Source organism: Barbus barbus (assembly GCF_936440315.1).
Source record: "Barbus barbus genome assembly, chromosome: 22".
NCBI lineage: Eukaryota > Metazoa > Chordata > Actinopteri > Cypriniformes > Cyprinidae > Barbus > Barbus barbus.
In genome coordinates this window covers 21,907,337-21,924,640 of record NC_136750.1, presented here as the reverse complement: position 1 = coordinate 21,924,640, position 17,304 = coordinate 21,907,337, and the positions used below count along the sequence as shown (strand labels likewise).

Genomic DNA, 17,304 nt, shown 5'->3' with positions numbered 1-17,304 from the left:
ATCAAAGTGGTTTCTGAGATGTTTGCTGATGTCATCGTGACACAGGACAAGGGGGCATAGAGGGAGGGAGAGATGGAGAGAGAGAGATATATGGAGATGGATATGGGAGGGGTACGATAGTGCGCTCCTCTGACATCATAGAGGCTCTTATATACTGGGTGGAATGGAGCCCGCCATTCCTCACTTCACTTCTGAGAAAGCCAAGAGAAGACACAGCGAACAGGTTGGATAAGAAACCAAGAAGACAGCATCGTGACTTCTGCAGGACGCACTGCGAATTTCTTTCTCTGTAACGCTCTTACAACTTATATCTCATATTCTTCCATCCATTTTCATACTATTTTATGACCTTTAACCCTATGGACTTGGGCCCAGCTTGAATGTGCAGAAACTGTGGGACTACTAAGAAAATGCAGATGCAGCTGACCTCCGTTATCCTTCTTTTTTTATTGTGTAATGGACTGTGTTCAGGTACTTTTATCAATTTATACAGACTGATTTTACTTCTCTAAAAAAATAATATTTTAATTACCATTCAAAATGACCAATCTTTAGCAAGATAAACATTTTATGATGATGATGATTTTTGACAGCTTATATTCACATATGATGTCTTTTATGGTCTTAGTTTTACTATAATGATCTGCTATATCTTGATCTAACTAAAAGTAAAATATCAAGATAATTTTATTAGTAATTGAATAAGATACAACTTCAAAATACCTTAAATTGATGACATCTAAAAATTTAAATTTCATGGATGTCCTCTGATTTTGGTCACATTTGCTGGAGAACAGTTTTCTGCTTTTATACAGTATATGGCAGGATCACAACATTCACTCTCTTATAGATATTTTAACCATATACATATAAACACGATGCTGGGCAAGTTTTGTATCTAATGTTTCTACCCATCTTGGAATATATGAATAATATGAAATACAGACCCATTTCACATTTTCTTTAGATCTGATTGAATTAAAACTCGTCTGGTTTCTCTGTACTCTGATATGCTCAGTCCTACCCTTAAAACATGTCAACATCGTGTGTTTTCTCCCTCTTTATAGATATAGACCAGGGAAAAAGGGCAATAGAGGAAGAGGTACTGAGAAGTCTCCTCACTTCAAAGGTACATTCTTGCTTTTAAAACACCTGTTGAGTGCAAGCCAACAGAGGCAATACTGGCCTTATAAGGGGCCTTAATATAGATATGCCCTTTGACTGTGGGGCAGTGGTGCTGAATTTTAAATGAAACTCATGGTTATTTCATGGTTTCTGGTTTTGAGAATATAGCATGGTAGAGGGGAAAAACAGATTTATTAAACAAAATAAAAATATTATTTACCAGCTAACTTTACCATCACAAGTATTAAATCTGTTTACTAAGGCACATGGAGAGGCACTTTCACAGTGAAACCAGAATAGCACAGGGATTTATAGTAAAATTTCTATTCTATTCTCCAATTCTATTGTCGGTCCATATTGTGTACAGCTGTCCACTAATGTAGGTGCTATATGATGTTAAATGTAACACGAAATTACACATTTTTGAAAAAAAAAAAAAAAAAAATTCCAATCAGGCAGCAAATCAGAAGCAGTGTACTCAAAAAGCAAAACGGATGAAGCTTTTACACTCGATTGGTGGACCAAATGATGTGTCATTGCCCGAAATGACGCTCAGCTGTCTTCATTCATTGAGCAATATTCTGCACTGCATTAACATCCATTATCAGTACATCTGTCTGTTATCCATTATCAATAGAGAATTGTGTAGCATCACAGTGTTGGTAATTTTCTTTAGATATATTTTTTTTAACCCTGACCACAATTTTTGTTTTTTGTAACTTTCCGTACAGACATGCTCTCTACTGCAGAGTTAATTAAAAATTATGACTTTAAATACTGACATTAAATATGATGTCTTTAAGGCTAATGCTTTTAAAATGTCAGCTGGACAAGTTTAATTAAATGTAGTGAAATAGTTACTTTATTGGCAGACAGCCGCAAGTCTTATGTAGGTGACATTTTTTTCTCAGTTATTTAATAAAAAAAATCTTTAATTTTGATATGTTTGAATTACTCATTTACACTTATTTTTTATATCAAACATATGAACTCAAAGGTGATTGTGTTTTTTAAGAACAGTGTAATATAAGACTTAGAAACACTTTCAGCCATCAGGTCAAAAACAGATTTCCAGATATCACACCAGGCCTTGATCTAGTTAGATTCATTCCGTGAAGGCCAATAAAACACTAGAGAAAACTCAAAATGTGCTTATCTAGTATTGGCACCCTGTAAGTGGACTGAGAATATAGTAATGGCTGGAGAAATAATGCTGAGAGTGAGACATTGAAAGTAATCATTTTTGCTCTCTCACCATGTGTGCAGGTAAAGCAGAGCGAGCACATCGCCCCCCTGTGGCAGCTGCCGCTTCAGGATTTGTGCAAGATGATGAACCGTCTCGGGGAGTCTTGGCAGGAGGCCTGGGGCAGCGAGCAGCAGCAGGAGGACGCAGAGGTTCAAGCTGACTATGACCAGAGGGTTTCAGGTTCCCTCGCCCAAAGGCTTGAGGAAATGCATGACCTTCAGAACCTCTGCAGGGTCCTGCAGCCTAGAGAGGTGAGAGATGACACATAGTTATTGAGACAATAAACACTTGACATGCTCTAACACTTAAGTCAATAGTTGCTTAGCAGTCAGTTTATATTTATTCTTCAGTCACCTAACAGTTTATTAGGACTGATTTTTATATTTAAATATATAGAGTGGTTCATAAATAATTAATGCAGATTTATGTAAAAAAAACAGCATGAAATTAAACATTTGGAAGAAATACCATATTCAAAAGAAATGCTGCCAAACTGATTACAACACAAACCAAAAATGATTGATTACATAAAGAGGCCAACTGGTTTATGAAAATTCTATTGCTTGTCATTTAGCTGATGATTTTTATTCAATAGCACTACAGATCTAATTTGTTATTTTAGTATCTATTTAGTATACTATTGTTGATTTTATTCATTTGAATCAGTTTTTATTTTTCTATTTTCTTTTTTTCTATTTTCATTTTAGTAATTGTTTGTTTCTGTCAGTAGTCATTTTTTTTATCGATGAAATTTTTGTTATTTTAGTACGTCAAGTTAAACAGAATGAAAATGAGAAACATTTTCTAGCAAAAGTAACATAAGTGTAAGGTAAAAAAGTTGCTCTTCTTCAAAATGAACTGGGGATCTTGGTAAATCTCCAGTTCATGGGTCACCTCACGGGTCATTAAAATTCACAAAAATTGCCCTTGCCTTTAAAGTACAGCCCTATCATTTTGAGAAGTAGACTCCATCAGTTATACATCTTATTCAAGCACACTTCAGTGCAGCTCTGAGGAGCAATGATTAGAAAGAGCCGGGCGACGTAGTAAGAATCAGTCACGACATGGCAGTTGATTGATAGCATTGTCCACCCAATTGCTGTTATTTTCAGCCCTGTAATAATCTGAGTGGCATTGGTGGGAACAGCTCAAACATTTTGTCTTTCATTTCAGCTTCAAGACGACCAAGAATATCTGGAGCTGGACCAAAACAGCGACAGTCCACTGAAGAGAAAATCTCCATATATACTTAGAAGGCAACTGCGCACCAATAAATCAAGACGGCCGTACATTCTGAAGAGAAGTGTGTATTACTGATGCCCAAGACCCACCGACGGAAAGACATTTTTACATTTTGTGAATATGTGTCTGTTTTCAATGTTGTAGTATTACAGTAGCAATATAGTAAATTTATGTTCTGTTTTAGCTAAAACTTTATGTGCTTCAGAAGTCAATCCCTTCTTCATTATGGGATGGACGATGTAAATAAAACAGCAGTTAATTATATTTATTTATTTAATGTATATTTATTTTTCTTCCAATGTAATTAAATCATACTTATTAAAACTCTTTATGAAACATATTATTATTTCACAGAAGGAAGCCTTTTTTCACATTTCCATGATGAGAACATTTGTGAAATATTTTTAATATTTAACTCAAATACAGAAATGAGTTACTTTTATATACACATATATATACTCAGAAAAATAATGGTATACAAACAATTTTCACAAAAAATTGAATTAAACATGAAATTTTGAAGTACAAAAACTAAAACCTTTTCTTGCAAAAACATTTGGAAAATATTCTAATTCTTGTCACAGAACAAATTATTTCTACATAAACAGATCTTAAGAAAATAAATAAAATGGATGGCAAGTCTCTCAAAGGTTACACTGATTGTCCAAAATCATAAACAAGCAAATTAACTGTGCTTGGACTTTCAGTTTAAGGAAATTATTTAGCACCTACAGGTAAATTTGGATTGAGACTGATATGAGTTGACCAAAAACACATAATTTGCAATTCCATACTAGAGCAACATCCTTAAGATGATAACTATATTTTGGTGAATCTACCTTCCAAGAATAGAAATATTGTCTAAAAAGTAGTCTGCAATAGTAAAATGCCGTTTAAGAACTGCTTTGGACTCTAGCTGAGATGTCAAAGCAATTACAAAAATAACAGGGAAATATATTTCATTACTCTCCATTAAGAAAATAAAATTCCTCTAAAGAACATTTGACTTATTTAATGAGTTACACAATAGGATCTCTCTGATGAATGCACAATGATTTGTCAAACCCTTAGCTGTATGCACATCACTTTCATTAATGAAATGGAAAAGAGAAAGCTTGTTGGTTTCCATTTCTCTAATTGGCCACTGCTAATTAAAAATACTAATGCAGCTAAGTAATTCGCTTTGAAAAGTGCTGAACAACTCAAATAGACCAAATATATTATTTCTCTGTGGCCTTTTGACACTGACTGTAGGCTGCTGCACATGTAATGATCCTGATACAATTATCAATCAATTCAAACCCCAAATTCATGGTATACTAGTTATTTATCAACAGAAATTACAAATGTACACAACAGCAATATTTTACAGATAATTCAGTTAGTAATCAGAGCCTATTCACCAGCAGATGGCAGTACAGTCTAATGCAACACTGGCCCTCAAAAGGCATCAAGTGCTATCTTCCTAGTGATAAACATTATTTTTCACTATTTCATCATCTATTAAATTTCTAATATCAAAAAAACATTAGTTATATTTTATATATCAGTGAACTTGTGTAATTCATTGGGAGTCATAACTATCAGTTCTACGATTCAGTATAGTTCAAAAATAATAAAAATCTTTCAGTTGTTGAAGCTGTTAGCACTAATATGCGCTTAGATGAATGTGCCATTTACAGAGAGGGATAACAATTTATCATTCTGTGAAAAGTAAATAAAGTTGTCTCTTTCAACTTAAATGGTCTAAATGTGATAAATGAAAAAGTTTTGTTACCTTTGCACTACTTACTTTATGCTATTACATGACTGACATTATTATTAATAGTAAGACATCTGTGAATATTTTCAGTTACAGGACATCACATGACATGCTTTTATTGATGCACATGTGTGCAGTCCTGTTTAGAGAGTGCTTTTCTCTCTCTCTCTCTCTCTCTCTCTCTCTCTCTCTTTTTTTTTTTTTTTTTTTTTTTTACTATTTCTGCAGGCATTGATCGCATATGGCTTCTTGTCTTGTTTGTCACTCACTTTATTGCCTGCTGTTGAAGTCTAGGGAAAAACAGCCATGTCCTTCGACAAGGTCCCACACAATACAGATAGGAAGACAGCCACATATCTCTGTATTTACCGAACACTGATTATTTGATGGTTGTTATTTGATGGTTGTGGTGGTATGCTGCAATGTGTTTGATATTTGAGCAAAGCGGCAGCTGTGCCTTTCTTCATATCCTCAAAAAAATTAAAATGTGATGTTTATCAATATAAAATTGATGAATAAAATATCTATAAATTTTCTAACTCTATATATATTTAAAAAATTATTTAAAATACAGTAATATTTTGAAATATTATTTAAGAAACTACATACAAAAACTCATGCTATCCATTTCAGTAAACTGTCTCAAAGACTTCACTCATGTAAAAAATGTCACAACACTTTGAAAAAGGTCATGGATTGTGAATGGAAATGCAGTCCTCCTAAGCATCATCTGTTGTGTCCATGCTAGTGCTCCTTAATTGTTTTGGCCACAATCCAGTGCTGGAGCTCTCTTTAATTTAGCTCAAATTTTCCAATAGAAGCACAGATCGACAGTTTAACTTAGCAACGGATCTCTGCCACATCCTGGGCCTAATGCAAAATGAAAGTCATTGCCTTCATCTGGGCTGGGCGGTGCATGTCCTACCAGCCGGTTACATCAAGATAATTGCTTGTGAAAGAACGAGATTAGTTCTCTTTGTGATAAATCTGACTGTGTGGATTGAATCTGATTGTGTGAATTGGATGATGGTATAACAAGCATGACCTTGCTCTCTGCCTGCAGAGTAAATAATTAGGGCCTGCATATGGACAGCATTACCCAGCTCAGAAGTGACAGCCTCTAACAAGAGAAACTGAACTAATCGAACTTACTGTCTTCTTGCAATGAACTGAACTAAAGTGACCTCCCCCAAAGCAAAGACAGATCCTCATCAGAGCTACTCTTATTACTTACAAATTAATGTACTGGTGGCCTAATAAAACACAGGACACCTGGACATTTGGCACCACAGGGCATGTGATCATTACATGTTGTCATATCTAGAAATTTCATAAGGTGTTACGTTAGGTGTTGAGTAGTAGCAGTTGACAGACCACCTAATGCCCCGTCATTGCTGTTTTCCATGTTTGAGGAGAAAATATGTTTATATGGCTTTTTAAAAATGCTGCGTAGCCGGTGTTTCATATGCATTTGTCCAATCTGCATACACTTATGTCACTGGTAGTTCCTGTGGCCTAATGGATAGAGCGTCAGACTTGTAACCTGAGGTTGTGGGTTCAAGTCTCAGGTCCAGCAGTAATTGTTGGTGGGGGGAGTGAATAACGAGCGCTCTCTCCACCTTCAATACCACAACTGAGGTGAGACCCTTGAGCAAGGCACCCCAACTACTGGGCTGCCCACTGCTCCAGGTGTGTGTTCACTACTGTGCGTGTGCACATTGGATGGTTTAAATGCAGAGCACAAATTCCGAGTATGGATCGCCACACGTCAATTCAAAATATAGAACTATTTTAGACCCTACTCGGAAAGTAATTCTGTTAATTCTAGTGACGACGTTCTACAATGTTGTTCGTTGACATTGTACGTAATCATGTCACTGGAATTTGAGTGATCACTGTCCCAACGTGCAGTGAGTCAGGGAGATTACCAGTGCCCGAATTCGCGTACACGATCTACTGATTCGGGAGCTAGGGACAGATTGAGATTGAGACAACCTATGTTCCTAGACCTACGTGAAGATCCATTTTTGGTTCCCCAAACAACCTTTCAGTGAACAGCTCTTAGAAGAACATTTTAATAATCTGAAGAACCTTTTCCACAAAGAACCTTTTGTGCAATGGAAAGATTCCATCGATTTTAAAGGTTCTTAATGGAAACACAAATCTCAAGAGCCTTTGGCTTTGAGAGTGTACAGTAGCAAATAAAATGGCATGTTCTGTGGTCTTTTTGTGATGCGTCTATTAAATAATAGGCAATTTTTTTTCCTTTGAGTGGAAATAAAGTCTGATTACAAAGTCTACACGTTTCTTTGGTCATACAGTCTTTTTCTGACTAAGTAGGTGGTTCTTGGCTATGATAATAAAAAGTATTTTCAAGAGTTTGGATTGTGTGTGGGATGGCTGGAACTTTCACATGGTTCTTACTTTAAAGTAATGACATATTCTACAAAAAAATATAAAAGCCAAATCACTTGAAAAGCAAAGAAACAAATGTCATTAAATACGCCCATTGACACTGAATGGCAGAGGAAAAAGCAACATTGCCACAGCAAAAAAACAACCATATCCAATGTGTTGCTCTCCTGTGCTGGCTCTTTTTAAAGCTCCCTCTAGAAAAGGAAGAAAGAAGCCTGATGGTCTTCGACAGGCTCCAAGCAGAGCCATTAAAGAGCCTGATGGAGACGGCGGCAGTAATTGTCACACGGGAGGAAAGAAAGGTAGCCACTACGCAGGCTTTTAAATGAGCTGATTGCATCTCTTTGGCTGCCAAAATTGAAATGACTACCCTCAACGTCACACCTCTATTTTCACAGGCTCCGCTCGGTTATTACATGGCCTGCAATGGGAAAGTGGGAGAGGGGATAGGCCAGAGTGCCTTTGTTCTCCGCTGCACCGCAGTATCTCCCGTTTTTAACGCTCCCAGCAGTGCAGTACTTTTAAAGAAGAGCCTAGGGAAATGAGTTATCTCCACTCTACATGCAGGGAAAACCCTGCCATTAATCTTTAATTAAGGCTGTTACAATGGAGAGGGACACTGCAGTAATAGGGGAGAGAGAGCAAAGGGGTCCGCTATAACAACAGGAGACAGACAGCGCATGAGTACATTAGTATGAGCTCATTCAACCATCATCAAAAACACGTCCTCTCATCATCTAACAGACTTTGAAGAGGACCCGTGCCATTTCAGCAAATACCAGGATAATTCTACTACTGTTATACAGTATATTGAACTTTCCCAAATATTGATGTATTATGAGGTTGTATCTGTAATGGATGTATAATATTTCCACGATAGTGGGAGCAATCTTTGTATGCTGTATTGTTTACACCCTCACGGGAAGAACATGGATTAATTTCTAGCCTAATGGCTCATTGCATGCAAATTGATCCTTAACACTTTCTATCCTGGCTTAGAGTTGTATGCAACACAACAAATTCACATTTTAAGCCACACTGTAAAAATAAAAATACCTCAATGTAAAATTATGAGGCAACTCGCTGCACAGAGTTTACTCAACAAAGGGAAAATTTGTTGAATTAACTTTTTCACACTCCATAATAACAAACATGCTGGCATTACAAGTTTGGTTAACAAAACTATGTATTCTGTAAAATAAATAAATAAACAAATAAATAAATATTTATCTCATAGCAACTTATGTTTTCCCATTACTTTAACTCATCAAATGAATTCAAATAATTAAGTGAATGTAAAACTCAAAATGTTCGGCTCAGGAAGTTAAGCTTCTCACATTAATTTCTAAAAACAAAATGCAACACTTGTTAAGTACTGGACTAACTTTAAAGCCTGATGTAACAAGAGTCCAGAGTGTAGTGATGAACCCAAGTGCAGTTTATTTACAGAGGTGAAATCTAAAATCCAAACATAATCCGAGACTTGATTTGAACAGACTTGGCATGGCAAGAACAGACTAGACTCACCGACAGCGGGATACAACATTAATACACGACCAGAGACAATGGAACCAAATGGGCTACTTATAGCAAACTACACATGACATAAACAAACCAATGAGGAAACAAGACACATGACTAGGACAACCAATCAGACACATAGAACAAGGGAACCAATAGCATGAAGACATGAGGGCAAGGGAAGCATGAAATAAACAGGAACTGTGACTAAACTTCCACCCCCCCCCCATGGGCAGCTCCTGATGCTCAACCGTAACACCCACCCCAAACAAAACAACAAAAAGTCCAGGAGGGAGGGTGGGATGGAGGGCCACACCCATGAAGCAGTGGCAGACAGTGGACTAACGGAGGACCTGGGCCATGGATCAGACCCATAGGAGCATTGAGCCATGGTGGAGCAGAAATCCATGGCGGCGCAGGCAGAGCAGGGAGACATGGTGGTGCCAGCAGAGAAGGAATCCTTGGTGGAGCAGAGACATGGACAGACCACTTGATACTGACAGAACAGGTAGAGAGTTTGTGAATGGCTTCCATTGGCCGTGACAGGACAGACAATGAGTTCATGAGCGGCCTCCATGGCTGTGACAAGGCAGACAATGAATTCATGAACGGCCTCCGTGGCTGTGACAGGGCAGACTGTGAGTTCATGAGTGGGTGCCACCACCTCTGGAGTTTCTGCAGCGGAAGCCGCCACCTCTGGTGATTATGCAGTGGACGCCGCCTCCTCTGGAGGTTCTGCAGCGGAAGCTGCCACTTCTGGAGGCACTGGAGTGGATTCATGGACAGGAGAGGCCTCTGAGGCAGACTCGAGGGCAGAAGAGGCAGTGCAGCAGACAGTTGGATGCCTGCTGGCTTGAGAGCGTAGAGACCACTGGAATGTCAGTCCCTCGCACTGACATCAGTGGTGGGTCCAACACACTAGTAATCAGTCTTTTCAGTCTTGGCCCAAGCTCCGCATCTGCATTATATTTACTATCTTGGCCAGGGGCTCAGGAATGGTGGCCATCTTGTGGTGAGACTCTGTACAATCAACTGAGATGTGACGAGACTCTGGACGATCAGTTGAGATGTGATGAGACTCTGGAAGATCAGCTGAGACGCGACGAGACTCTAGAACGGCGGCCATTTAGCGAAGAGACTCTTGAGTGGCAGCCATCTTGACTTAACTGGCATGATGTGAGTAGGTGCTGGAGTAGCAGGCATAACGTTAACAGGCTTTGGCGTAGCAGACATGAAGTTAGCAGGCTTTAGCGTAGCAGACATGAAGTTAGCAGGCTTTAGCGTAGCAGACATGACTTTAGTAGGCTTTGGTGTAGCAGACATGACGTGAGCAGGCTGTGGCTTGGAAGGCATGACGTGAGCAGGCTTAGAGGAAGTGTCGTGTTCCTCCTCCATGACACCCATAGTAAAAGCAGATCCACTCAACCGTAATGAAAAGTCTATATTTTTTTTCTAGTGACCAATGTGGGGTATTGCGTGGCATTAAACAAAATATGCCCTTACTTAAACCATAACGAAAAATGTCCAGAAAAAATGTTTCAGAAAAGTATCATTGAAGTCTACCTTGTAACAGAGTCCACAAAAGTCATCCACATATTCCTCTATGGGCCGGTTTCCTTGATGAAGACAAACGAGACAATCTGCTGGATTCATTGTGACGGCAGTTTATTCTGTAACGAGAGTCCACTGAAGGCGAGCATAGTGATGAACCCAAGTGCAGTTTATTTACAAAGGTGAAATCCAATATCCAAACATAATCGAAGACTTGACTTGACTTGAACCGACTTGACAGGCTTGGCATGAAACAGGCTTGGCATGGCATGAACAGACTACACTCACCAACAGCGGGTTACAACATTAATACACGACCAGAGACAATGGAACCAAATGGGCTACTTATATCAAACAATGAGGGTCACAAGGTTTCCCCATTTTATTATGGGTGATTTTAACAAATGTTCTTTGGAGCAATATATTGACTGTCCAACACGTCATCAAAAAATGCTTGATTTATGTTATGGGTCAATACCAGATGCATATAGATCCTTTTCCAGACCCCCAATTAGTTGTGCAGACCATAATGCAGTCTCTTTGCAACCGTGTTATAAACCAGTGTTGCAGAGAGCAAAGCCAGTCATTAGGTCATTTCAAAGATGGACTGTTGATAACACCTTACAGTTACAAGACTGTTTTCATTTAAACTTTTTGTGTAGACAATGATGAGCTAGCTGATGTTGTGAGTTCTTATATTCACTTTTGTGAAGTGTCTGTGATACCTAGGAAAAATGTAAGAATCTATTTAAATAATAAGCCCTGGGTGACAAAATCATTGAAACATGTTTTAAATGAGAAGAAAGTTTTTTTTAAATTTTTTTTTTTTATCAAGGTACAGATTTGGAAAAGAGGCAGGTTAATAAGGAAGTAAAACAAGAAATTAGGAGGGCAAAAATGAAATATGAAATATAAGTCATCAGTGGAGGAGAAGTTTATTAAGGGAAATATTCAGTCAGCATTAAAAGGAATAAAAGCAATGGCTGGTGCAAAAAATAAAGAATTAATTGGAATAACTTTGACCGAGTCTTGGATAGAAAAGGGAGAGATAGCTAATGAATTTAATGATTTTTTTAGGCGATTTGATACACACGATTTTAATGAAATGAGTAGGGATTTTTATTTTAGTTTGAAAACAGAGGAATATCTGCAAATTGATAAAGCCTCTGTTTTGAGGGTTTTGCAAACCACCCAACAAAATAAAAGCCCTGGGCCTGATAAAGTGAGTGGGAGAGTTTTGAGGGGTTGTGCTTATCAGCTCTGCGATATCAGTCATTTCATTTTTCAGACCTCATTGAAATTACAGAGAGTACCCTCAGTGTGGAAAAAATCCATTATTGTACCGATTCCTAAAAAGACCAACGCCAGACAAATGAACGATTTTAGACCAATTTCTTTAACATCATTATTAATGAAGTGTTTTGCGAAAATTATTAAAATTTGGCTTGTAGAGCATACTAGTCAGTTGAATTATATTACAATTTGTACAATTTGCCTATAGGAGAAATAGGAGTGTGGAGGATGCCACACTAACACTCTTAAATTTTATATATAAACATGTGGATATTGGTAAGCGTCATGCTCGTTTATTATTTGTAGATTTTTCATCAGCGTTCAACACTATTCAACCAATTGTTTTAGCTGAACGTTTGCTTTCTGAATTTGACGTTCCTAAGGGTTTGGTGGCCTGGATTTGAGATTTTCTGACGAGAACATCTCAAATAGTACAGGTAAATGGAGAACATTCTCGGGAACTTTATTCTTCAGTGGGCTGTACCCAAGGCTGTATTCTTTCACCTTTTTATTTATTTTATATACAGATAGGTGTATAAGTCAATTTCCAGACAGACATATTATTAAATATGCCGATGATACAGTGGCGCTAAGTATGTTAAAGCAAGGTGACACAGAGCATGGGCCCATTTTGAATTATTTTTTGGATTGGTGTGAGAGTTCTCATTTACAAATTAATGTCTCCAAAACTAAAGATATGACGATAGAATTGTATAATTCTGTTGAAACTCCATCTAAAGTAGTTATTGCAGGTGAAGAAGTTGAGAAGGTCAGTTCATACAAGTATTTGGGTACATTAATTTTATTATATTGAAAGCACAAAAACGGTTATAATTATTGAGGAAGCTTAAGTCCTTTGATGTGGATAAATCTATATTGATAATGTTTTATAGATCTTTTATTGAAACTGTTTTGATCTTTGCTATGATCTGTTGGTTTTATGGATTAAATGTTAAAAGTAGATCCCAGCTGCAGAGCATCGTTAATTTAGGGTCAAAGATTACAGGCTCTGTACAGCTGGGTTTGTCTGCTCTGTGTGAGAGGAATGTTCTTAGGAAGTCTTTGACTATCTTGGATGATGCATCTCACATTTTGTATTTAGAATTTGAACTGCTTCCCTCAGGCAGGCGATATAGAGTGCCCAAGTGGAGGACTGTTAAAGCTTCTAGGTCTTTTGTTTCAAATGCAGTTATGAGTGTAAATACTTATTTGAAACAAAGATAAAGGTGCACCGTGAATTTTAATAGTATATGAAGAATTATTGTAAATGCCCAGGGTTTGTGATGTTTTTTGTTTTATAAAATGTGTATGTTTGTGAGGTTGAAGCTGCTTAAATTGCCCTGTAAAGGGACAAATAGAGATATTACTACTGCTACTACTACATGACATGAACAAACCAATGAGGAAACAAGACACACGACTAGGACAACCTATCAGAACATGACACATAGAACAAAGGGAACCAATAGCAGTTTGCCAATAAAAGACATGAAAACATGAACATGAAACCAAACACCAAAACACCTGAAAACACCAAAAAAAAAGAAGAAACATGACCAAAAGAAACACTATCATTAGTGACATTAATCATGCATTTTAAAAGCAAAATAACATTAGAAACATTAAGTAGAGCTAAAATACCCAATAATTCTAAATAACAATTATGTATACATCCTCATACTTTGACCAAAACACATCATAACATTATTCAATTATGCTCCTCCAATGGGCCCACTCAGTAACAGATGCAACAACATACATTTTAAAGTCATTTGTCTTTATATCCACACAAAAGCAGTCTCAAAGTTTCTACTTCAAAGACATTCATATAAAAGTTTTCCTATAAAATTCACTAAATGGACAATCCAAGTCTTTTGTAAAAAATGCATGATTTACTGGTTAATATAACAATTGTATTCATGACATCTATGGTAAATATACATTTTTCAGTATTTACATTACATTAATGCATTCACTATTAAATATGAAAATATCAAACCGCAAATCGTCCATCCAAGGTTAGCTGTGATAGTGGCAATTTTAAATGGCATCCACAGTACTGAGTATCAGCAAAATGAGTATACTTCACAGTCACTTCTAACTCCCAAACTTGACATTAAAAGCTTAATTGACCTTTAAAACAGATGCATTTAAATGTCTCCACACATTTAAACAAAGGTTCACCAAGGTTTTCGATGTTACAATGGTAGCATTTTAGATAAAACACTAGTTATACAATGTATGGATACCAAAGAATGCAAGGTTTTCCTTTTTTTTAAGTGCCCATATGCAATCAGTTCAACGATCACGTATCTTCTCACTCCGTCTCGTGTCAAGAGTGTTTCTCTTTGGCACTGGCAGCAGAGGGATCTATCAACTGCTACAGAGTGATGGGCACCATCAGTTTCATAAAGCTGCTCCATTGAGGGAGAGTGTCATCAGACAGTAGTTAATACTTATGAAACTTTAATGGTTTACTGATGAAAGCTGCGTAGAGGAGCAGGCAGGAGCCCAGAGCAACACTCCGAGGGGACCAGCAGGATAAATGAGACTAATTATTGGATGAGGGTAGATCCGGTTCCAGCGCCTCTAGCATGATATGTGACAGCAGCTGAAAAGAGCCAGATGTGGGTCTCTACCTTGGTGCATTGCAGTGATGGGATATTAAACCACCTTGGCCCAGGGGACAGTAAGCATAGCCAGAAATGGTCCATTCCAACACCTGTGGCATTGTATCTCTGGGCCCACAGATAAACACCTGCTTATCGGTGTAAGGAGTGTGCTAACCAGCTAATGATTGCCATGAGACGGATCCTTTGTTCTTATCGGACAGGGACTACAGGTCTTGTTTTACTCCAGGTTTATCCCCCCCCCCCCGCCGGATTCATCTAAACCACTTGTATCCATGCTGTAATTGACTCAGGATTGTCTGTAAAAATGACACAGCTCTGTTGCAAGGCTTGGTCAGTGATATATAAAATGTAATGCTGCAGTTACATCTTAAAGGGATAGTTCACCCCCCAAAAAAATTGTCATTTACCCTCATGTCAATCCAAACTGTCTTCGTGGAACATAAAAGAAGATACAGTATTTTGGGGGGAAAATGTTTTTGTGTTCCACAGAAGAAAGAAGTATAATTGGCTGCTTTAAAGGTCAGTCAGATGGCCTCGGTGACGAGTTTGCTTACAGACAGGAGGTTAAAGAGCTGGCTGTCTGATGCAGTCTTAACAACCTGGAGCTTAATACGCTCAAAACTGTGGAGATGATCATGGACTTCAGGAGAAACCCCCCTGCTCTCCCCCCACTCACCATCATGAACAGCACTGTGACTGCAGTGGAGTCATTCAGATTCCTGGGCACCACCATCTCTCAGGGCCTGAAGTGGGATATTCACATAGACTCCATTGTCAGAAAGGCCCAGCAGAGGTTGTTCAATCTGCCACAGGAGCTGCTGAAACAGTTCTACTCCGCCATCATTGAATCCATCCTCTGCACTTCAATAACTGTCTGGTTCAGCTCAGCTACCAAATCTGACCTCAGAAGACTACAGAGGGTAGTCCGTACTGCTGAGCGAATCATTGGTACAACCCTCCCCACTCTCCAAGAACTGTACTTATCCAGAGTGAGCAAAAGGGCTGGTAAAATCACTCTGGACCCCTCACATCCAGCACCAAGCTCTTTGAACTGTTACCGTCTGGTCGACGCTACAGAGCTCTGAGCACCAGAATGACCAGACACAGAAACAGTTTCTTCTCTTAGGCAATCCATCTCATGAACACTCAACAATAAACGTGGAACACACAACTATAATACATTATCCATTCACCACACTCACTTATTTTATTTTAATTTTCTCATTTCTAATTTGCACATACTTGACCTGTACATACATAGTTGTCTATATTATATATTGTGTTTTTGCTGCTTTGTACATTGCCTATTTGTATATTTGTATATTATTCTTTTATTATCTGTGTCCTGTCCTGTTGCTGTCTTTCTGTTGTACTGTGGAGCTTCTGTCACTACAACAAATTCCTTGTATGTGTAAACATACTTGGCCAATAAAGCTCATTCTGATTCTGATTCTCTTGGGTGGTCCTTGGCCAATGAAAGCTGCAATAGAGTCCAAACTTTCTGCTGTCAGTCTTAAGTTCTGGCTAGATGAGACTACTATTCTACTATACTACTTTAACATTTCTGTTATTATACCACACCTTTGAGATGTTTTTCTGCACCAGAATTCAGAAGTCACTGTGCAGCTGATGTTGGATATATTTTCTTATTGTGGAGTGCATTCAAGTGTAACGGATTATATATATATAAAAAAAAGAATACTTGAAATGGCTTCTATGCAGAACCAAGGTTTTGAGATTTGAACATTGCACTCAAAAGTGGAATAAGATGAACGCTAACTTGCAGGGGTGAAGTTCAAGCAGAATATATGTTTGGAGACGTCCTGCATGTGTCACCAGGTCTAATTTTGATTAAACATTACAAGGCCAATTTTTTTTTGTTTAAATTAAGCAAATGCATGGATGAATTGTTCACAATAACATCTATAACATGCATTTGTGTATTTTCATTTCATGCCGAGTTTAACTGTTCTGAAAGACCCAGATATTATTATCATTCCTTCAAGTTTATGTAGCACGTTTGTTCTTTAAAACAGGAGTGCAGAGGTGGTTTGATGCGACGTGGTCCTCAGTGACTGTTTGTTTCACAATGACACACCCGCCCCCAAACACATCAACACACAGATCACATCCTTGTCATCACAGCTTCCCCGTGAGCGTGAGAGCGTCTAATCGCAAAGGGACCTTAGATCAGTGGCCGTCAGACAGTCGCCGGCTTATTACAAGCCATTCATCACCCACATCTCTGTTTTGAGCTCCTCTGCTCCTTGGGGAACAGTTTTTACGGCCCCTTGTTTACTCATCAATCTGTTCATGCTTTTCTTTTCCATCCTCTTCATCACATCTTTCTCTGACATCCATATCACTAGGCCCTTAAACCATTCAAAAACCCATATACATGCCAGCAACTTCCTTTGTTGCTTTTATATGTTGCACCACAAAACAGATCAAATACAATTACAATCATGCCTTGATTGCTTTTGTAGGGGCAGAATAGCTGTTAAGTGGATAATTAT

The 17,304-nt window shown here is 38.1% G+C and overlaps 1 protein-coding gene across 1 annotated transcript; it reads left to right on the top strand.

Moving 5' to 3' along the window:
- Positions 1-380: 380 nt before the first annotated feature.
- Positions 381-3,688, top strand: LOC306887995 (neurotensin/neuromedin N-like; the record flags this gene model as incomplete). Its single annotated transcript, XM_079446080.1, has 4 exons — positions 381-471; positions 1,068-1,129; positions 2,392-2,622; positions 3,545-3,688. 4 exons carry the CDS (start codon positions 381-383, stop codon positions 3,686-3,688), a joined length of 528 nt encoding a protein of 175 aa, XP_079302206.1.
- Between the last annotated feature and the right edge of the window lie 13,616 nt (positions 3,689-17,304).